General features: G+C 41.3%; 1 protein-coding gene across 1 annotated transcript in view; it reads left to right on the top strand.

The window, feature by feature from the left end:
- Positions 1-24,475, top strand: part of sema6bb (sema domain, transmembrane domain (TM), and cytoplasmic domain, (semaphorin) 6Bb) — a 131,311-nt gene that overhangs the window by 96,881 nt on the left and 9,955 nt on the right. Inside the window, 3 exon segments of the mRNA XM_032524803.1 lie at positions 191-331; positions 4,127-4,204; positions 8,241-8,299. Coding sequence (XP_032380694.1) covers positions 191-331; positions 4,127-4,204; positions 8,241-8,299 — 278 coding nt within the window.

The raw sequence follows: 24,475 nt of genomic DNA, 5'->3' as shown, positions 1-24,475 counted from the left end.
TATTATCTCTTTCACTTTTATTATGGCTTTTATTTATAGATTTATAGTTTATTTTTTGGCTGTTTCACACTGAGTCATGAGGAATGTTTTTTTTCCTGCTGCAATGCTCGGTGAGGTCAGAGGTTTAATGTGGTCTTGGTCGTGTAATTGAAAATGCCTTATGCATGTTTGTGTTTTGTGTGTGTTGCAGGTGTGCGGAAGACTCTCTGCAGGCCAGGCAGCTGTTGTCTCTGACTCTAGACCGGGCCAGCCACACTCTGCTCCTGGCCTTCCCCTCCTGTGTGGTCAGAGTACCGGTGGCACGATGCCAGCTCTACTCCCGGTGCATGAAGTAAGTCTGCACCAAACGCTGGAACATAAAAGGCCAGTGGGCAGCATAATAAGAACTGAGGTGACCATTCAAGAACCATCTGGCTTTCACAAGTGTCCTTGAGTCTAACACTGTGAACCTCTGCCAGCTCCAGGGTTGCTGCTCTGTAGCTGACCTGAATTTTCCTGCAATAATAACCAAACTACAACGTAATAACAACTATCACTGTACCCTTGAGCAAAGTGCTAATCTGTTAAATGCTGCATAATACTGAAATGCAGGCAAAATGCAATAAATGCGCCAGTAAATTGGAAGAAAATCTAATAAAAGCTGTTAGTGTAATACTTCACCATAAAATATAATGCCATGTTATTACCTTTGCCTGTAATTTTAACTTTACCATAGATGTACCATCACTTTAATGAAGAACTAGAAAAGTGCAGTCAGTAGAGAGAAGATCTCCGCCAGGTGTGTGCACATTGCCATCATGTTGACCACAAAGTTGCTCAGTGTGTCATTACCATAAGTGATGAGTTAACCGAAAAAGATATTTCAGCAGCTGGCTGACATAATTGAATGGATAATAAACGACCACTGCTGTAATTTCTTTGATTGAATAAATACAAACCACAATTGTATAACCTGGGCATGCAGATCTGAACACCAGCGATGTAAAATGCCAATTTCAGATGCTCGAGGATGTGCAGCCCTGCAACACAGCCTCCCCGCCCCTGAAAAAAAGCTCTTTTTTTTCATTTGCTCCCTGCTTGTACATCCCAACTGCCAAAGCAGTTCTCCAGTCAAGATGGTGAAAAACAAACGAGTATAGAACAAATCTGCAGAATCTCTGGTTCGCAATGAAACCAAACTGTCGGTTTTGAGCCCCGACAAAGGGCAAAATGTTGCCTGCAACAGACTGGGTAAAGCTTGTTTTTAGCGTAGCTGATTTCTGGAAACCTTGCGGCCGGTTAAGAGGAGTGAGGAGTCAGCAGTCAGTGGCAGTGTGAAACAGAGCAGTCAATAAAACGATTTTTCAAAAATTGTCAATCCCCGCAACTACGAGAGCTCCTTAAGAATACAGCCATACATATCCACAAAAAATACGAAGCTGATGCGTAGATACAGTATGCAAGATTAGCTGTGAACAGACAGGCACGCACCGAGCATTCACACGCACGACCGAACACATGATCCTAAAAACAAATGATATTAACAAATAATATACAGTAATGAAGCTTACGAGAATGGTAAGCACATAGCAAAACCATATAATTGTTGTATAATATTTGTACATCATCAGTTACAGTGTAGTACAGAAGTGAATTTGTGAATTATTATTATTATTGTTATTTAGCAGCCAATATATGTAGAGAGATTGTAGAGTATTTCATCACTTTTTCAGCAGTTATAAGATTATCAGTGAAGTTTGTTCTGGCAGTTTGTCATTTTGAATGTGCTTAAAACTGAAGGTGCATCAGTACTGCAAATCCACTAATCCTACTTAATGAACACACAAATGCATAAATTTAAAGTAATTACCTTTCCTCTGCACACACACCTGCAATATACACCAGCACCGCAATACAGACTCCCTCGCTAGCACATTTACTCAGTCTCGATGCCCGTGGCTGTGGCCCGGTAGGCTCCACTGACACACTAACAGAAAGCGGTGCACACACCAGCACATCAGTAGTGCAGTTTGTTCACTGAACCAGGTGAGTCATACGAGCGTGTAATCCAGAGCACATTAGGAAACGCTCACATGCTTTCTGAGGATGGGTTTAATGTGTGCGTTTATGTGTTTAGAGTAGAGACTGAGAGTTAATGTTGTGTCTGCGAGTATTTTCAAGATTTCTTAGTCACGCTTCGGCAGATGCAGGTCTGCTTTTTAACCTTCAAAGAGTGTTTGTGAGTGCTTCCTTTCCACGCAGCTTTCATTCTACATGGCTGTCTTTTTTTTTTCAAATAAATCTTTAATAATTCAACGTTTTACTGTCTGCTTTCCAATGCATACAGTTGCAGATTGACCCTTTTAACCTCATTTAACCCCGAGTGCAAAGTCATGTTGTGCAGCAAGCCCCCAGTACGTTGTTAAAGGACCGTATCAGAGGTTTTGCATATTATCCGTCAACAACAAATAATCCCTTTTAGGCTACCTGACATCCCTACCATCCATTATTATTATTATTTTTTTTATTCCACCACTTTTCATGTTGATTCCCTTTTATGTGTACAGTAATTTCTGTTCATACCACTGGTGTGTTATAAAAAGGTGCTTACAGAGAGTTGAATTTCTCTGGCTTTGTGTTTTTTTATTTTATTTCGAATGACATAATCATTGTATTTGTGAACAGAGAGCATTTGATTTCAAAAACTCTCAGTGTTGTTGCAGCCAAGGGCATACTAACATCTGATGTTTAAGAGATGGAGTTGAAATATATATAATTTATGAACCATGTAGTCTGAAAATCAAACCCTGGGGACAAACTGCAAGCCACATGGAAATTATGGAACCGTTATTGTGATAAAGACTTGGTGATTTCCTGCATATAAAAGGTTGCCGTTGGACAAATAGTTCTCAAATCCCCAAATGTTTCAATTTCCTAGACCTAGTTTTAGGAAAACAATCTTGAGTCTTATTAGCTTTTACCAAACTTCTATCTGCATCCCTATCCTCTTGTAAGTAATTCATTTTCTCGCTTCATTCTGAAAACTATTTTATGACCAAGGCTTAGGCCTAGCTGTGTGTCATACCTCTAATTAAATAACAAGAAAGCATTTGAAGTAAAATCTGCATTAATAAAAAGTTTGAAATAAAAGTTTCTGCTATCAACTACGTACATTACATACAGCATGGCCAATATTGAAGTAGATCACAACAAATTCACTGTGATGAATAACAAGTTTCAAGTCTTAAGAAGTTGGAAAACAAATTGGAAATCAATAGCTTTCTGAATATTAGATAGTTAGATAGCCTTTATTGTCAGTCCATGGAGTCATTCAGTGAGTAAAAAAGTGCAAAAATAAAAAAGCAACAAGATATACATTCAGGGCATAACAAGTAAATAAATAAAAAGGTATTGCACATGAAAGGGGGCCAGTGATAAGATAAAGTAGCAAAGTGAATTTTACATTAAAAGATTTTTCATCATTTTTCATTTTCATTTTCATTTTTCATTTTTTTTTGTAATCTTTGGTTATTTACAGTAATTAGGAGTTCTGATGGCCCCTCCAAGGGGATGAAAATGATTTTATTTTAGGTTTGCTGGGCTCTTTATGCACCTGTACCACCTGGCATAGGGTACAAGGTTAACCAAGTTCTGTCCAGGGTGATAAGGGTCTTTAAATATGTGCCTGCTGAGACACCGAGAGCTGGAGATGTCCTCCATGAAGTGCTGTATAGAGCTTTCCTGTCTGCCACTGAGCAGATACAGTGTGTCAGTGTTCTATCAATGCTAGAGTGGTAGAAGGCCACCAAAAGCTTCTTCTCATAGTGGTTCCTCCGCAGCACGTTCAGTAAATGTAGTCTCTGCTAAGCCTTTTTAACCAGACTGTTGTGTTGGCAGACCAAGAGAGATCCTCCACAATGTGGGTTTCCAGGAATTTGAAGGAGGAGACCTCTCAACAAAGTCCTTTTGAAACTCATGACTTGTAGTTGATGGGCTCAGACATCCTGACTTTTGGTTCTGAGTATGACCTCAGTGCAAACTAAATGACTAATCGAATAATCAAAACATAGTCACTAAATTAATTAAATGAAAATGTAAAGTGAAAAAGAGGTTCACAATTAAGTGATTTTTTTGCGTGTCTCTGCAGGAACTGTATCGCCTCCAGGGATCCTTACTGTGGCTGGACCAGAGGAAGCACCTGCTCTTTCCTCAGACCTGGGACCAGGTATGACACCTCTCCATTCGTACATATACATCACCACGACGCCCACACCGTCATAAATACAGCACGGGCCCAGAATCAACATACACGCTCTGTTGGGTCTTTCTTTGAGTCGGCCTTGAGTTTTACCACCTTTCTTTGTTCCCCCTCTCCTTAATCCAACAGTATATTTCTTTTTTATTTTTTTTATTTGATTTATTTCTGCTTTTACCATTCTTCTCCAGGTTATTTTTCTGACAGCACACCTATCAGACCACCCGTAGATATGTCCCATATATTATTTTTCTGGTCTGGAAGTCCTTGGTTTTATCTGTCACTACTTGAGTAACATCTGTGCCCTCTAAGTAGCCTGTCTGCTCTTTGTACATTATTGATTCAAGATGTCTGCTGCTGCTGTTAAACAATACTATGTTCTTTCACTTAGGTTGTTATCAGGTGGCAGCCATATACTGTGTAGGTGTGTGAGTGAGAGCAGAGTTTTTGTGTCTGTGTTGTGGAAAACTGTCTATGATGTACTCAGACTGTGTGTTGTCTGTGTGAATGTGTGTGTGTGTGTGAGAGAGAGAGAGTGTGTGTGTGTGTGTGTGTGTGTGTGTGTGTGTGTGTGTGTGTCATGCTACTGAAACGTGGCGATTTGTCTTGACAGCTCACCTCCAGTCGTGGCTGCCCCCCCACCCCCACCCCACCCCTCCAGTGAAATCAAATCTCTATTTAGTCGGGTTGCTTATTGAATTAGTCCTTCAAAACACAGGTGTAGTGCCAGCAGAACAGACAACATTCGCCTTTAGACCACCTCGGGCTGCCTGCTTATACTATTAAAGTCCTCTGTGTTGGTCTTGGATTCGATTTGCCAAGGGCGGTCAGCACGGCAATCGATTTTGCATTAAGTTACTTTGGATTTCCACTTTGTGGAGTAAATGCAACCTCTCAGTTTGAGATGACACCAGAGGAGAGCTCATCAGTTGATGGTATATAATGTTAGATTGTAATTTTGGCAGTTTCCGAGGAAAGGAAGTTTTGTGTTCTTTGTGAAAACAGTTGTTGATGATGTTGATTGTTCCTGACTGTCCCAGACAGATGTTATTGTATAGCTTAACAAGGTGATACAAATAATTTCTCATCTTTGTTTGCGTCTGCCAGTAAGAATATTGTGCCAAATCAATTGTTTATCCGTTACTTTTAGCTAAGTGTTTCTCTGCTCACTTAACTATTCACTCTCTCTTAATTGCAACATGTAATAAAACCGTAATTTCAATTTTTATCAATATTGATATCAATATTTTCACAAGCAAGTGCAAAAGTAACCTCTGGGGTACACATACTCCTATTTGGGACTCTCCGCAGTAAACATTCAAACATCCAACATAAATACTCATAATGGTCTTTAAATATAGATCCAATGTACCTGGGAGAAAGAAAAAAAAACCAACAACATAGCTCCCCAAAGCTAACGCATACAAGGTGAATGACCCACAGAGCGTGAGAGGCAGCCAACTGAACAAACAACATTATTCTTTATTAAGGTGACAACACGCTGTTGGTTCACAGTGCACTTGGACTCATTTGTCAAGTGATTTCTAGGTATTAAAAGCAGGGATGTTGGCTGCGCTGCTGCCTGAGCCTTTAGCTAATTCCAGAATGCTGACTACTCTGTCACTTGTCTCAATGGGCTTTTTTTGTACTGTGGTTCTTCTAAGGTTGTTTGTAGGCCAAATAGTGATTCAGTGTAACATCACTATTTGTGGAACCATCCAGAGCTTTGTTTAACTCTATGTAAAGATTTTCCTTTTTAATCCAAAGTGTCATCAGTGGTTTTGACTGACTCATTACCATAAATGATCAAGCAAAGCTGGTTATATATATCCATTTCATGGCAGAGGTAACTCTTCCAATCTAAATTACACTGGTTGAGGCGGCTAATAGGGACCTTTACTCCAATTAAAGAATCAGGCTCCAGAGAAGGGATATTCTTCAATTAGTTTATTCCACTTATGCCCAGCTCAGTCGGGTAGGTATTCTCCATATGGGGCTTTGTATGCGTGAGGGCTGTTGATAAACCAATATAGATGCATTAAAAAAATATGTTGTACCCTAAAGGCTTGTAACTTTGAATAAGCTCCCATAAATGTTTGTTAAATTATTACATAGACTTTCACTCACCTGAGTCTCAGTCAATTATAATCTAGCTAGTATATATGCGCCCTGGTAACATTAACTTATAGATCATGCAATAAAGTCAACAGATTATTATTTTTGTGTGGATAAGACAAGCGAGGGATAACCTCTTAAAGTGCCCATATTATGCTCATTTTCAGGTTCATAATTGCATTTTGAGGTTGTATCAGAATAGGTTTACATAGTTTCATAAAAAAAAAAAAACATATTTCTGTTGTACTGCAAATTGCTGCAGATCCCGTTTTCACCCTGTGTGTTTAGGTCTCTGTTTTAGCTACAGAGTGAGACTCACTTCTTTACTAATCTTTGTTAGGAGTCGCACATGCGCAGTAGCTAGGTACGATCACATCAGCTAGATAACTCTTTCTCCAACTTTGGTCAGTACCAGGCAGGATTAGCTGGGAGACTTCTTCTAAACGAGGGCACACTTATGGAATACCTGCAGAACAGGGACATGTAAGTAGTTCTTTTGTAGATTATGGTGAACTAATGTGTGTTGTAGGAGTGTTTTGCCATTGAGAACGAGCTAGCACGCTAGCATGCTACGGTTAGCCACCTTGTCTCGGCTAGTTACATAGAAAGCCATGCGGATTTTGAACAGCTCCACCGGAGACTGAAGACAGAGGACATTCAGAAACCTGTATCTCAGTCTAAACAGCATGGATGGTGTTTTTTCCAAGTTTGTATGCGTGTGGAAGCACAGAGACACAAAATAACACCCCAAATCCCAGAAAAAGGGATTTTTTTCATAATATGGGCACTTTAATGAGTGACCTTTCAGAGGTGCTGCTTGTTTGGACAGCAAGCTGTCTTTATGCTAAGCTAAGCTAAACATTTCCTAGCTCTTGATACATACAGTGTTTACTGCACAGAAATGAGAGTGGTGTTGATATTCTTGTCTTACTATGGGCAAGAAAGCAAACTATAAAAATGTTGTATTAGTATAAGTACATTAGTGTGTGTGTACAGTTTTCCAGCATTGAAATTAGATTGAAAACCTTGTGTGGGTCCGGTTTTGGTAAATTAATTGAAAACATGTTACATTATGGAACAATGATTGTAATACGTTTTGTGTTATATCACTTAGTGACAGGTATTTCCAGTCACATGTTTTTTTCTTGTGAGCACCTGATCTCTGTGCTGGCTGTTCTCATTTCCTCTCTGCTTCCTCACCTCATCATATGTTTTTGTCCTTTAGGTATTCCATACATCACTGTTGCCCGAATGGGAAATTAGTTTTAAAGCACAAGCAAAAAATGGGGTAATTTCTCCAGAATATGAGTAAAGTTAGAGGTTTTGTTGACCATTTACTTTCATGACAAGTTACCTTTTCATAAAGGTATAAAAATGTTGATGATAAATGATAAAACTGACATTATGATAACAATATCCATATAAATAACTAAAACAGTTTTTCCTTCTGTCACTCCCTAATACATGAAGACAGAGAGTGTATATTTATGCCACAAATATTTAACTTGAAGACAAGTATGCTGACCTAGAAATAATTGTAATTCAGTGCATTAATTAGCTTAATTAATGACCCTGCAGGCACAAGTGATTATCTTTAATTTAAAATGGTGATTATTGCAGGATATTAGACCACTTGAGGGCCTTTTGAGTTCTTTTGCTGTTTGAATGTTTTTTTTTTCGCTCTCTCACTTTTGTCACAATAAAAACAAAGATTTCTACAGTCAAAGTGTTTAAGGAGCTTGTATAGATATACGCTCCCATGTGACTTGTTCTCGGCTGTAACATTGAGATAGTTTTCCTCTATCAGAGTGGATCTGTGCTGTGTGTCAGTGGCCGAGCTGCTGTGCCTTTGTGTCCTCTGATTAATGACGGTGTCTCTTTTCCTCTGCAGACTGCCGTTTGAGCAAGATGTTGAACAAGGAAACGTGGCCCACTTGGGGGACTGTGACGGTAAGAAGAGTGATTCTCAGTGTGTGTGTATGTGTGTGTGTGTGTGTTTGTGTGTGTGTGTGTGTGTGTTTGTGCGCGTTCTTGCCCAAGTGTTAAAGCTAATAGCTTGTCTTGTCTTCGCCCAGATCCTTACATAACTTGTGTATCTGCAGGGTAAACAATAATACAGTAAAAGGAGAGGAAGAGCCTGGTAGCTTCAGTTTAACCAGAGGAAATCCACAAATAAACAGACAAGTCCCAATCCTCCTCAGTGCTCTGTAGTTTCTCACTTCTCCCTTGAGTAACCAAAATCCAACACGAAGACAGTCGGCTAGATTCTTTTGGTCTCCGAGCTGGCAAGAAAATCCCTGTGTACTTTGTTCTCCTCACTGTTTACTCGGTCCTAACTTGTATACTATCTTTGCTTTGGTCTGGTAGCTTTTGTTGCATATACATGTGGTTAGTTATATCCCGCTCTGGCTTGAATTCCCCTTGATGTTTTCCTTTTTTTTGCCTCCCTCCATATCAGTTCGAAGTATTATGAATAGAAGTGGTACACAGCAAAGCAAAATCCATCTATTCTAGATATGTAGAGGTTTTGGATACTCCCATGATGCCCCTTCTCTTTGATCTGAGAGCTAATTCCAATGCGTGCAAATTAATCCTTTGCTTCTGAAAGTTCGCTGAGTTCATGCGCCATGCTCCCTGAGAAAAGAACAGATAAATATTGCATAATCGGAACCCGCGAACAACTCTAATCCTGTTTCAGATAGGCGCCCTGTTTGATGCTGCTCTCTCACTTCAGGTCCTCTTACTGCCAAAGCCACAGGGGAGGGAGTAACTCATGGCTGATGCTCACTCTATGCATGGTGGAGTCATGATGTGTCTTCAATGAGCATGTGTAGCCCCTTATAGATCATGAGGGGGGTCCTTATTCAAGCTCCTAAACAAAAACCCATGATCTTCCAAAAGGGGTTATTATATTTCAAACAGTTCCTGTTGTGCAAGCATCCTGCTTTTCATCCATGCAATAACATAAACAAGGAAAAAATCGGAGATATTTCCTCTCCATAAGGGCACTACAGTACACTCCAGCAAATACACTGTGTTGTGCAGGAAGCTTGTGATTAAAAATACAACTTTTATGATCATTACTCTACAACACCAGCGGGTGAGATGAACATAATTACTCTTGCTCAGTGGCTAATGGACTGTTTTACAAGCTCTAGAATTGGACCCTCTTCTTGTACTTGTTATATCTTGACCTCTGGTGCAAGGTCTCCAGGTCAGAGAGAGTAATGACACTGATACTGTGGTGTAGAACAACTTTCCACTCACTGCACACTGTAGATCTTAACAGCACTTTTTTTAAATGGGCTTTAAGATGTACACTTCCCTTAAAGGGGTGCTACAGTGATTTGATGTTACATGTCTATAAAGTTGGGGGACTTTGGTTAAATCAAACCCACAGTGGCAGAGCTGTCCTGACTTTTAGTCCTTAGCCAATGAGAGTACCTAGTCACCTAACATACTCTCTGTGAGTTCCTGCATTTGTATGCCTTGCTGCATGCACCTGGAACCTTGTGTCAGGTGGAATAGGAAACTGAGCGTTGTGGCACTTATTCTGGATGACTTGTTCCTAATCTAAAGTCACAAAAAAACAACTGTATAAATAAATGAAGCTGCCTTCAAGTAGATTGGAAATGTCAAGATCTAGAAATGATGTGACAGAAAACAGTAATTGGGAAATATTAAGTCTACTTGTGCTATGTTAGGGTGGGGGTGGGGGGGTTAATGGACACAACAGGACTTCACACAAATGGGCCATTTCAGTGTCACTCCCACCGCCACTCAACCCTGCGGCAAATCGCCAGATTGCTGTTTCCTGGTCTGAATGGGCCCTTGAACTTGCCACAAATACTAACATTAAAAAAAGCACAGTTGCACAGAGATGAAAGTGTACAGTAACCTGATGGCTGCTCCTCTTGGACCGGTGTCAGATAGAGATGCGCTGCCCTGCTCTCTTGCCCTGCCTTTGAGAAATTTCTGATTTCTAAGGCTGGTTCACTGCATCTGATCCAGTCGTGAAATATTCCCGGGCTGAACTCAGTTGACGGAGTAGAGCTCTGCTGTCGCTTGATGAACGAGAGAGCTGCTTGGTTGGCAAGGCGGGAATGTGAGGCAGCATCTATCTGACGGCTGCCACCAACACTTAGACAGCACTTTGTCTCAGATGTTGTGATGAACTCATATCTCTTTTTTTCTTTTTTGACACTTTCATTGTCTCTGATATGGATGCTTTCCTCAGTGTTTCCTGTTCCTAGTTAACACTGAGTCCATATTTCTTTGTCTTCCTGTAAGACAAAGATTCTTCTAGCCATCTGCAAACTCAATATTCAGTTAGAGGAAGACAGAGAGAGGTGCAGCCTGAGCTTGTTATGACAAACTGTCACTGACACTGTAAAGACTTTGAAAACTGCCTATGTGTCCGTCAGCATCATTCTTTGTGCTTCCCCACGTGCCTCATTCTTCACACAGGACACAAACTGTACATACATCTGTGTACTTATGTGTACTTACAAACACACAGACGCTCACACACACCAACACAAACTCTTCAGGGACCTGAATTGGTGAAATAGACAGAAGGCTTTTAGTTGCTGAATATTTCATATTTCTATATTGGACTCATTTCACCTGTCTGGATCTTGACTCAGCAGATGGGAGGTGAGATATGGTCTGGCCTCTCTTTGGGGAAATTCAGCAATCTCATTTTCACCCTCCCTTTGCTTACTTCATTCCTCAAATAAGGAGTTCCTTTTTGCAGCTGCCTCTCAAACTAAACGTTCACTTTCTGGACTCCAGCCACGATCAAAGTTCACACTTTGTCACATCTTTAACAGTCAGTAATTCTTAAAATCTGCTTTTTTTAATCATGCATTTTAATCAGGGTTGTGGTTAGTTTTGGGGGACAATTTCATGAGTATAAAGTAGTTCCAGTGAAACATTTTCCAAAGAAATTGTTTCAGGTAAGTTATCAATGGACCTATGACTGGAATGTAGATATGTAATAAGTTACATGTCTGAGCCTCTTCTGAACAACTGGCCATGTAAGTGAGGAAGAAGTTGTCAGCAGTGTTGGTGAACTGGCCCTTTAAGGTTGAGTTTAGGCTGGTTATATTCATATTTTTAAAGAGGAAATTATGCTAGTTCTGGCTTTGAAGCTTGTCTGAAAAAGAACTTATTGTGCCATAGTATCTGCTCCTCTGCTGCTCTGTTGCCTCCCCTCTCTCCCATGTTTCGTCTCCCTCTCCAGGCCCAGTCAGCGCTACACTGACTTCAGAGCAGCCTTGTCATCAGACCTCAAAGGGAGATGGATGGACGGCCTTACTTAGAGCCCGGCTAACTGCCTCCCCTTTCTCCTTAGCCAGAAAGAAGCGGCTGCTGGAGGAGAATCGATTTCCATCTCTCCTCTGGCTGATGGCAGTCGAATAGATATCAAGGGTAATTCTGCAAGGGGAAAGGAATGGGACTGAGAAGAGTGCGGATGGGGAGGGGAGACCGGGTAAATCAGATCAAGGACCAGAGAGCAGAGTGAAAAAGAGATTGAGAGATCATAGGACGATGGCCAACTTTGAGGATGGAATGGTGAAACGGTTCAGGGGATCAGAAGTGCAGAGTCATGAGGGTGAATAAGAAAAGAAACTGAAAAGTGGAAATAAGAAGCAAGGTTAGAGGAAGAAAGAAAGGCGAGGTGGTGGGATAATCACAAGTGAGAAAAGACAAAGGTGAGGGTGGATGAAAGCTTTGCGAATGGTGCAGGGAAGTGAGAGGAGAGGCTGTTTTAATGGGTGCTAGGCCGGGCCGGTATGACAAATGGACTGAGAGTGCCACGGGCGTCTCCTGTGTCACAGCGCTGTCACGGGCCTCCTCAGCGGGCTTGTGGCCAGGCTGTAACTCTGTCGAGGTGACGCGAACCGGCTGCCTCGTACTCTTCATCTTCTCTCCTCGTATATCAAAGAGCTGCTGCCCTTCTCCTCACTTCCCACTAGTATCTATTTATTTTTGTATCATTTTGCTCTTCGTAATGTGTCATTACAAAGTCGATGATGACACCATTGCTTAAAAAAATATATTTTTCTGCAATGTATAAAGACCACAGTGGGAGATCAGTTAAATTGTAGAAAACTATGTGAGGAAGTGGAGTGGAGCTAAGGGTATTGCCTTGTGGTTATGCATGGCTCTCTTTGCATTTATTAGAAGACAAAGATCACCCCCCTCCTCCTCCTCCACACACACACACACACACACACACACCAAATATTAGTATGCGGAGACTGTTCTTTGGAACCCGCTATGATCAAAGCAGAGTTTGGAAGCACGTCTAATGCAGACAATGTTTTGTGGGAGGAACACTTTGATGAAAGAGATGAGGTCAGAGAAATAACTGGGTCCAATTTAATGTGTGTGTGTGTGTGTGTGTGTGTGTGTGTGGTGTGTTATAAGTGTGTGCCTGTAGGTCTAATAACCTATGGGCTCTATTTTCTTTCGGCCATGAAGAAGGCTAACTTCGTTGTTTTTCGGTAATTTTGTCAGTCCAAACAAACACACTTGCGACGAAAGGGGGGGGCGCGGTGGGAGTGACGCAGCTGTTCTGGCGTAAAGTGTGCATTTCCACCTGCTAAGATCACATTTTTATTGCAAACACATGCAGAAAGAGCAATGTTCAAGGCTTTTTCACAGAAACCCCCAAAACGTTTTGAGTTTCACCTCTTTAACTTCAACATTTTTCAAACACACATCAAAAGACAGTTCTGAAAGCAATGTTTCAATGCTTTTAGGCTTTTAGGATTTCCTGCTTCCCCTGATTAAACACATGTAGCCATCATACAGCAGCTGGAATAATAGGTTTGTTCCATCCGTTTTCTGTGGTTTGAGCTTCTGACACACCACTGCTCAGAAAATACATACACAAACATCTTAATGGTGTCCTGTCACACATATTTCATTACTTTGTGGTAATGTCTGAAGTTCTACCATGGACTTTGTAACATTTTTTGTGGAAGGAAATGCCTTAGTTACCTTGTTTCCAACCATTCTAGCATGGTAGGCTAAAGAAAGCCTGCAGGAAGACAGGAAGATTTGTGCCAGTTCTCATTAATATTCAACGAGCTAAGCTGCTTGACTCTGAATGGCTAACAGCTAGCCAATGAGAGCCTGGCTATTAGTATCCTTTGCCCAGCGCAACTGGGCGAGCTCGTTAATAGTAATGAGCTTAGACAACATGACATCAGACTGACCAGCTTTTGTAATTGGCCTGATCTCTCCGCTTATTTCTTTTCAGTGGCTAACACATATGGATCTAACATATTTAAAAAAAATGCAACTAAAAACGGTTTTCTGTGGCATTGCACCTTTAAATGTTCTGAACACCATACTAATAAACACAAAGAGTACACGCTTATACTGTTCAATAAAAAAATCTTTTCCCACATTTTTAGTAAAACACTACAAACCTTTGTTGAGTTATTAATAGTTTTTGAACAGCAATGAAGTTCTACAACAGAGGCAAAGCAAAATCCGTCTGTGGCTACACAGACAATACTTATAGATAGATACATGCATAATGTGATTTGTGATTCTGCAACTTCTGATGAACATTAGGAAACTGTCAGACCTTAGTAAAGCTTCTCCTCACACCATGTGCTTTACTCTATTCCTCCTACTGAGAAAGCATTTATATCTGCTTCAGCCTCTTTTTCCCTTGCTACTCGGCTGTGTGCCAGGACTGCGCTTGCGCCTCTGGTCTCTGAAATCGCAAAGAAAATGAGTTGGTCACACCCACTTGTGCCCAGAGTTTGAGCTAGCAATTCTGCTTGCAGGAAAATTGAGCCATTAATGTCTGTGTGTGAGCTGTTGTGTGCCCTCTAATTTAGAGAGCTCTTCACAGTGGACAACTCAGCTAGCATGACACACTGCAGCTGGATTTAGGCTGGATTCAGTTTTAATGATGTTTGAGCGGAACACACCCTGCTGACAGAAATCACCTAACTAACTCTGAACTCCTCTGGTGTGTATGTGTGTGTGTGTGTGTGTGTGTGTGTGTGTGTGTTGTGTGAGGATGTGTGAAAGTGCATGTGACAAGTAATATAAACCATTTCTGTAAACAGCGTAATGAGTCGATTTGGTTCAGGCGTCGACAGACGGTATACGATGTCAGATCCACTTACGGACGGTTATCGCGACGTGTCAATTGGCTGGCTTTCAGTTTTTCCAGGTCGTGACCCTTGCTGACAGGCAGATCATTTACAGCATAAACGTGGGCTGCATGGGTCTGTCAAACCTCCAACTTTTCTCTTTTAATTTGCCATGAGGGTCTCTATACTCTAAAGGAAAGACATTGTTACATCCAAATAATTTTGTGGTGACCCTGCAACTGCGCCTGAATCTCCCAGCAGCCATGAGCTAAACACTCCCTCGGTTTTATTTTGCTGTTTGCAAGCCTTTTGGGGGAACCAGTCAAATTGTGTTTGCACAGACAGCTCATCAGCTAAAGTCAACTCTGTTAAACCAGCCATCAAATTGGAGGAGGAGGTTTGTGTGTGTGTGTGTGTGTGTGTGTGTGTGTGTGTCTGTCTGTGTGATGCTGTTGCCACAGGAGACACATCCTGCTTCATCACGTTTCCTTGTTCCAATTCAATACTTTTCTTCTCAAATCTCTTTTTCCTCCATGTTGATAAAAGCAGAGTTGGCTTTCCAACAAGTGCAAGCATCCAGGCGCTCACCAACGCACACATAGAAACGTTCACACTTGCACGAACACATTCGCCACCCGTTTTCCTGTGAACTCACTCAGCCGTAATGACATAGCTAGTGTTGCCACAGTGTAGCTACAGATGGAAGCAATTATGGTGCTGTGAAAATATTTCCTGAAGAAAGGCAGTGTTTTGACTGGTGGAACAGCGGGATGCAATCACTCAGTAATTGAGGTCCACTGAAACATCAATGAGGCAAAGGCAGAATGGAGATTCCTTGTTGTGGCGTCATGTTGGAGGAGATGACGATCATCTTTTTCCCTGGTGGCTGTAACGTTGTGAGGCGCTTTGTGCGGGAAAGAAAATTTGTTGGCAAATTTACAGTCGTGGTCTCATCTAGTTCTATCCTAATCGCTGCGGTTTGGAAAGGGGCCCAAGTTGAGGTTTACATGGCAGCTAGTTAAAGCACAAGGTCTTAATTTTGCTGATGATAAATGTGTTGCCCCGTAGCATGAACCCCAACAGAGAGAAAGAGACAGACATTTGCCAAAGTAGTTAATATTTGGTTTGATGCTGTCTCCTCTTTCAGACAGAGAGAAGGCTCTCTAACCTTGACGCCACAGTCGTCCTTCCTCCTTTCCTTACTCCCTCTGCTGTCCCTCCTGCAAGTCAGACACGAGAGAGAGAGGAGAGAGAGAGAGAGAGAGAGTTTCAAGTTGTACATCCCCAGACGCCAGTGTGCTCTAACTCACACATCTCTCCCACCCTCGGGGAGATTCTGAGACCTGAAGAACAGAGCTGATCCCCTCTGTGCGTACTAAGGCTTGGCTGATGAAATATGAGGACCTATGCGCCTTAAAACAATTGACGTGAGTGTACCTAGGCATAGCAGAGGAAAAAGAGGAAGTGGAAATACTGTATGGCTCACTGTGTGCCGTTTTTCAGTATAGAGATGGGGAGTCTTTTTAGCGAGCTCTTAAGAAGTTAAGAATAGCAGCCTCAGCCTCTGGAAAGCTTGGCGAAGACTCCTGAAGGGCTTCGGCTCTTTTATCTAACTTCTTCCTGTGAGTCCTCTCTATGCTCCTCACATCTCCTTCTCCACAGCAGTAGTCTCTGAGAGTTTTGACAAACACAAAGTGACCCCTCAGCGAGCTGCAGGTCCTCCATGATGGGTTTGTGTGTGTGCGCGTGTGCCTGTGCGCGTGAGTGTGTGCTAGGCTGCCATCATTCTACAGGTTGAAGTGAATTTTGGGTGGTGAGGGTTGTACACATTTAGGCCACAGTTGCTCTGTGTGGACTGACTCGTCGTGTTTGTTTTATTACTGATTTTCATTAAAAAATACAACTTTTAAGAAAAACACATCAGTTTAATGCAATATTCACTCTGCTTTAATGTCCCCACACACATCAATTTGTTGTTCCCCTGATCTCTGTAGTTTACAGTAGACGAGGTCCTCTAGGGACCTTCACAACTCAGAACCGGCTTTGGGTAATTGAAATTGAAGAGAAAAACGAGAGAGATTTAAGTGCAAATAATTTGCCCATTATGTATTTAATTAAAAACACAATAATGTTTTTAAATAAACAAAATAAATACAGATTTATTTTAAAAATTGAAAACACTTTATATGTCCTCGGGGGGCAATTTGAAGTGCATTGAGTAGTTACAGTAAGCACAAATAAAACATAGGAAACAATGGACAACCTACTTAAAAATAAAAATAAATAACATATTGACCCTGACCTACCTACAGTTGGTTTAATCCAAGGTTATAAAGTTGATTCAAGGTATAAAATTGGATTTATTGGTAGAAAATAAAAAATAAAAATATATTTATACAACCACACTGATTGGGGTCCTTTTGGACTTTGGACTTTTCTAAAATGATTACATTATATATACATATCATGTTACATAGTATTTTGCAGTAAATGCAGTATTTAAATGTCTTAAAAACATGTTATCTAAATCAGCTTCTTTCTTCTTTCTTTTCATGGCGTTCTACACAAACATAATTCTTTCTGCCTAATTGGAAAAGTATGGGTCATTTTTATTTCTGGTTTTGTGTTTAGTTATGCTCAGTTGAAATTTTGTGATGTCACATATTTTCATGCACCTATCAGGATTATACATTTGAATCAAAACGTGCTTTCAGGAAAATAAGTTTTCAGGGCCTTTAACATCTGATATTGGTGTTGATGCATTTTTTAAAATTAATCCAAAGGCTGCAACCTGGATTAACTGTAACTGTAGAGCAGACATACTTGATTGCAAATAGTTGTTATAGTAGACAAAATGTAGTTTAATTTTCAACTGAAACTACTTCAACTGACTATAGTCCAATAATCAAACTTGAACTGAAATTACAATCCATTTCTGCCATAATTAGGTGGAAATTACAAAAAGCTGCCTCTTTGTGTAATTGTAGCGTACAGTAAGCATGGTACATGAGTTTGAGTACCCTTACTAAAGTACTGTACTTGAGTGCAAATATGAGGTATTTGTACTTTACTTGAGTGTTAATATTTCATGATAATTTACTACATGTCAGAGATAAATGTCCTTTTTATTTGACTATATAGTTTTTAACAGTTATGGCGCCTACATATAGGGCTGGGCGATATGGAGAAAATCAAATATCACAATATTTGTGACCAAATACCTTGATATCGATACCACAATATTGTAGTGTTGACTATTAGTGCTTTCACAAAACATTTACACAATGAGATTTTTGATAAACGATCATCAGTAATGTGAAAATGAAAAATACACCACTTATGTCATATTACGATATCCAAAATCTAAGACGATATGTAGTCTCATATCATGATATCGCTATAATATTGATATATTGCCCAGCTCTACCTTCGAATCTAGGTACTTTTCACATCAAGTCTTTACATCTGTGTGTGTGTGTGTGTGTGTGTGTGTGTGTTGTGTGTCGCGCGTGTGTGTGTGCGCGTGTGTGTGTGTGTGTGTGTGTGTGGTGTGTGTGTGTGGTGTGTGTGGCGGGAGGGGGGGTGCATTTGGACCAATGAATTTGGCTAAACTCACACACACACACACACACACACACACACACCCACACACACACACACACACACACACACACACACACTCACACAGGGTTGATGAAGAACAAGGGCCTCAGGCTGGTCTGTGGCCAGTGCTGAGTAATAGTTACCCAGGAAAGTGCGGGCAGGACCTGGAGGCGCTGTGTAATGCCTCAACAGAGAGTCTTGCAGTGTGACATCCAGAGTACTGTAACTACTCTCCACTCACACCACTTGGGATTGTTTTTGTGTCTATCATTCAGACAGAAATCGACCATGGTGAGTTCCCATAACTCCCTGCATCAAACAACACTTTTCATCCTTTCTGCAACACATCAATAACACTACTGCATTTTTTTCACTCTCCCTCTCGCTCTGTTTTACTGTCACACTCTCTCTGTCTCAGTTGTCATTCTCTTTCTCTTCATTTACATTGCTCCTCCTCTGTAACACTTCCTCTTTCTTTCTTTGTCACAGCCTCTGTTTTTTCCACATTTCTTCTCTAGCTCCCTCGCTCTATCTTAGTCTGTCTATCAGCATCTTCCTATCTCTTTCACACACAGCTTTGTTGCAGCTCCTCAGTATTGATCACCTTAAACTCTTTTTAGTCCAGGTCAGCTGACAGGCGCTGTGATTCTGAGCGATCGTTCAGCACAGGATGCATCTCGATGTCTTGTCCACCTGCGAGGCCTTGGTCCGTGTCATGGCAGAGACATTTCATTAAAGGCGGCCTGTAAATTAACCAAGCAGCTGGGTGGCTGAATGAATGCGGTGAGGGTAGTTTCAATCAGCCACCCAGATGGTGTGCAGCCCCAACATGAGACCTGATGGTTTAATTATTCTGTTAAACCTTCAGAAATTTGTATCAGGAACGGGTCCAACACTTGTGAGTGCTGGGGGACTTAACATAACAACAAATTGTCATGTGTTTTCAGCTGGTGGGTGCATAGTATAGCACCATACATGCTCTGATATGATATATGAGTGTGGCATGTGAGAAAGATTAAGTTGAAAATTGCCTGGTTCGTGATTTGGGAATGAGAGATATGAGCCCTCTGGGCAGATAGTTAGACTAATGCTATGCGGACCTGCTCTCCAATTGATTGCCTGTGACACGTTTGTGAATATTTATTATTGCTTTCCACGGTTTGTTTTTGGCTTTGCACCTAAAATGAGAATATCAATTACTAAACAAAAGCACAGCCAACTCTGCAACCCGTAAGTTATAGTATATAAAGAGGAAAAGAAGAAAAAGCTGCATCCTGCTCAGAAACATGTCTATATAGACACAAGCACGCTCATGCGTAGAAAACTCTCAGGAAAACAATTTATTTCACCACAGTATCCGCCACAGCCCAGTTGCTTTGTTTGGATTGGATGCAGCTGAAACCACTAACAGACTCGCCCCTTGTTAAGCTGCCTCTCACTAAAGGTTGACCAGATTGGGAAAACAAGGTCTCCTGATTTAATTGAATCCATAAATTCAATGAGGAACATTCCTGACAACAACATGTGTGCATAGACTAGGAACAAAGACATTTATGGGCAACAGTGCTGTAGCTTATGATTACAGCGTGAAGGAGTCAGCCCCCCCCTCCCTCTGATTATTATAGCGCTTCCCCCAAAGCAACTCTAGACTTACCTCATTTACCCCAAGCAGAGATTTTTCTGAGCACGAAAATGGAGAAAGAAACCGATATATGGAATGAGGGCGAGAGTTAAAAATTAAGAGGTGGAAGTGAGCAATGCATATGCAACAAGAGAGTCATGCAGGTATGTAATTATGCAGTCATAATCACAATCCCTGACTCTGAGGCAGCCAAAAGTCCGATCTGCCCTCGCTAATAGACCAAGCTGAAGTCTTGAATCTATTGAGAGCAGGTTTTTTGGTGGAGATTTTATGGAATTTTAATTGCAAACACATGGCTGTTGCACATAAATGTTTTAACATATTGATCAGTCGGGCACGTCTGCCTAACCCTTAGGAGAGCTAAGGTTTTTTTTTTAACCAGGGAGTCGTGCCGAACTCTTCAGCAGCAAAAACCGCTGTTGGGGAGGGACTGTAAATGGTTTTAAAATCACCCCAAGAGTAAACACAGTTTAGGAGCAAGCTAGCTTTAGTCCCAGTATGGAGCTCTGCAGTGTTCCTGTTCCTTTTTAAACCGATTTCGTTTTGTTTCTTTCCATCCTCGCACCCATGTCGGTCGGTGTTGGCCTCACAGCTCACAACATAAGGGGTGGTGTGTGTGTGTGTGTGTGTGTGTGTGTGTGGTGTGTGTGTGTGTGTGTGTGTGTGTGTGTGTGTGTGTGTGTGAGAGAGAGAGAGAGAGGCAGTAGTGGAAATAGAGAGTAAGATAGACAGAGTATCTCCCAAAAGAGAAGTAATGGGGATAGTGAAAAAAAGGAGTAATAAAGCAGGAAGGAGAAAGACGTGCTAAAAACAAGAAACAAAATAGGGCCGGCAGTCTTTCAACAGAGAATAAGAGCAAATGAGCAAAATCACTGAGCCATGGGCGGAGGCAGTGCATGCGCTCACTTATTAACACACACACACACACACACACACACGCATATTCATACATCTATACACTCTTATTCACACTATGGCGCACGTGCTTTGCCACGTGCATCCCTGCCGTCACTGCGTGCATAAACACATTAACATGCAGAGAAATGGTGGATTCTGGAGATGAAAGCCCCTCAGATCAGCGGCTGAATGCTGACACAGTCGTAACCTATCAGGCTCAGAAGTGTGTGCTTGTGGCATCAACAGGTCCATCGGGATGCTGTAAAGTCTCTTTGTTCTGTTTTGATGTGCTGCTTTTCTAAAACATTTCAGCTCTAAACTGTATAAAAGTTCCCTTGCCTGATTTTTTGATTAAGGAACTTATCGAATGATAAGGAAGCATCAAATAGTTCCCAAATTAATTGGTTAACATCTATGCTGAAACCTCCGGACAGAAATCAAAAACCAATGTACAAAGTGGGTGAAACAGGCTTCTAGATGCTGTTTTGTGTTCCCGTGATATGCAATTTTTTAGGAATAGTTTTGGTTAATCACAACATAGGTTTTTATTTTGGTAGTTTTGGTCATCACAATCAGTAATAATGCTGTAAGGGTTGGGTTACGCTAAAAAAAGAACTTGTTTGTTTGATATGTCTGAACATGTCGGAGATTAAAGTTTTTTTATGTATAGCTGTTCCGAATGGTCCCACACGAAGGAGGAGTCAAAAGTCCCCGTCTTAGAGAGGGAGGAGAATGGGTATCATTCATATACGGTATATAAAGATGGATGACGCGTCTCCGCCATGGACAGTTAAAGAAATAGACCAACAGATCCCGTTGTTCTGGACGGAGACCAGTGAAGGATAATAGAAGCAATTTTCCGGTGATGGCTTAGCGTTACTGCGCAGAAACCATCATTTGACATGTACTCTAATTGTTTTTGTTGCACCAACAATTCAAAATTCACATTGTTTAATTTCACATTGTTTAATTTTAAGATTTTGGGGAAGCAAATCTCTTAAATACTTCATTTTGGGTAGGAAATTACATGTTTTTTTTTCTTTTTCGTTTAAATATCCCCTCATCCTTCAGAGGTCCTGACCCCCAGGTTGAGAATTGCTGCTTGAGATTTTCCGGCTTAAAGGTTGACTTGTCAGACTTTTGTAGTGATGCTACAGTGTTTCCAGATTTCAGCCCTGATGAGTAGAGTGTTCTCACACCGGATAGAATGAAGGCCACAACTATGAAAATCAGGCACAAGTTGTAATAAACCGTGATTATCCCTTGGAGGCGTGCTTCTAATCAGATCCTAGGTTAATCATCCTCCCTCCCCTTCGTTTGAGTCTCTGTCTTTATCTCTCACACACACACACACACACATGTTCACAAGGCCGTCGAAAGCAACGCCAAACTGCAAGCATGGGCCAAGCAGATACACAAAGTCTGCCAGTCTGCCAGTGCTCTAATCAAGGGAAATGTTTAACAACTGGCATGGAGCTAGCAGGGCTTTTTATTAATTTCCCCCACCCTACCCGGCAGAACAAAGGGGGGAAAATGAGAGTGGAAAACATGGGGGAACATTTTTCAAATCCCTCAGATCTACGTGACCACACCTGTCACGTTTGCCATGTAACGGAAACATCATTTCTTCACGCCAACAAGAAATTTGATCGTGCATGGACGACCATGATTTGAAAGTGTGCAAGTAAAAGTTGCTTTATTTTTTCTCTTTTGAATTTTTAAGCCGTTACTCCCATCATGCCGCCACCCTTGGTGATCAAAGGAAGGCTGGGTAAGAGAGAGAGAGATATGGAGAGAGGATTAACATCCAACAAGAGGATTGGGCGGAAGGGAAGGACGAAACAGCTGACTGCGGGGCGGAGACAAAGGAAATCGAATACCGAAGAAAAAAATCTAACTGTGTAAAAGCTCCCTTGAATTTGACAGCTAACTGCTGCAATCATATACATTATATATTGTATTACATATTGTACACAAATGTCCTATCGTTTCATCTTTTTGGTACATGCTAGGTCTCTCATCTCCTCCAAATTTCCTTTCTCTAGCCTTTTCTCTCTCCTCTTCACCTCTTTAATTCTCACTTGTGCCCTCCTCTCCTCTTACCTCTTTTGTTTCAAACTATCCCCTTTTGTCTCATGCCCTTTTCTCTCCTCACTTCCCCTCCTTTTTCCTCAACCCATATAAAATGCCTCTCCTCTCATTGTTACGCTGTAATTGGAGCTGGAAGCTTCAAGACAAGCAGCTCAGTTTGCATCAGGCTGACAGGCAGGCCCGTTGGCTTCTATTAAGCTTTAATAAGTGAGAAGGATTGTAAGAGGAGAGAAGGAGTTGAAGGGAGTGGAGAGTGTGCAAGCTGCTGCTTCTAATGTCATCTCCTGGTAGAATGCAGGACCTGCGCTGTCCACAGAAAACCAGTACTAGCACTTCATTTTGCTCGGCTACAGTTCAGCCTTATTGCCATGCGAAGATTTATAAAGTTGTATCCAAGGAAAGACAGATATGGCGGAATGAAAGAAATTCCCGAAATTCTAACTATCTCATGCAGGACTCGGCTGAAAGAAAGACGAGTCAGAACTTTGATTTTAAAGGCCACCTGTCCCTGTTTCCAGCTGCACACAGAAAGGTCATTCAACAGGGGGTCCCGAACGACACTAGGGGCGAAACGGAGGTACTGCAATGGGTACCGAAAGTTTTGAGGAGCAACTTTGTTTTTATATCCCCCCCCCGCACATTTTCCACTAATGAAAGGCTTTAATATCCATTAACATGAGTTCAACGCACTGGTGCAAAGATAAAGGGTGAGGACTGAAATTCTTCCATCTCAATGCCACACATTCAGTAACAAAGAGACTCTTTCAAGCTGGGCACCGTTTATTCACACCTGTCCACTAATGTATGTTAAATAAACATGATCTGTCAGTTATGTATAGTTCAGTATGTAGCAACATATGTATGTTTTATGTGCCAGTGGCACTAACAAGCATCACTATTTCTTCACATTTATGTTTTAAATGTCCATTTGAATAGCTTTTATGCATTTTACATGCAATTGACAGACTATGTTGATCTTGGCAGGTTCAGTTTAATGGTTAGTGGATGCTTTACAATGCAGTGCATGCCCCCTTCACTGTGCCTCGACATGTTTAAAATAACATGTATATTGATACTTGTATTATTGAGTATCTAATTATCATGCACAATAACAGGACATTTACACATGGACTATAGACCAATTTGATATACCAATTTTATACATATACATATGGGGGTCCCCGCTCCATCTCGCCATCAGTTTGGGGGTCCTTGGCCTGGAAACGTTAAAGACCCCTGCACTAGAAAGTCGTATTAACACCAGACACACACACACACACACACCACACACACACACACACATAGTGTGTGGCACTATCTTTGTTGGGACCCGTCATTGACATAATGGATTCCCTAGACCTTACCCTCACTCTAACCATGATAAAGAACCATGATAAAGAACCTTAATTCTAACCTGAATCCTAAAACCTCCAAAAAGTCTTAACCCTCAAACAGCCTTTTAATGTTGTGGGGTCCCTCATTTTGGTCCTAGAAAGCTGTTGGGACCCCACAAGTATACTGAACTCCCATTTTTTGTACCCCAATAATATAGTTAAACAAGAAAACACACACACACACACACACACACACACTTGTCATATTCTCTCCTCCTGCATGAAGATGACAGCACGTAATTATTAGTGCACCACACCTGAACAGTTGAAGTTGTAATCTGAAACTCCAGCACAGCAAACATCGGACCAGTGTGAGTGTATGTGTAGATATGTTAGCTGTGCGTGTTGGTGCAGGTGTAGTTCTGTGTGTGTT

This window comes from Etheostoma spectabile, chromosome 9, assembly GCF_008692095.1.
Source record: "Etheostoma spectabile isolate EspeVRDwgs_2016 chromosome 9, UIUC_Espe_1.0, whole genome shotgun sequence".
Lineage (NCBI taxonomy): Eukaryota > Metazoa > Chordata > Actinopteri > Perciformes > Percidae > Etheostoma > Etheostoma spectabile.
Note: the sequence above shows the minus strand (reverse complement) of the source record. Positions and strands in the feature narration are given on the sequence as shown.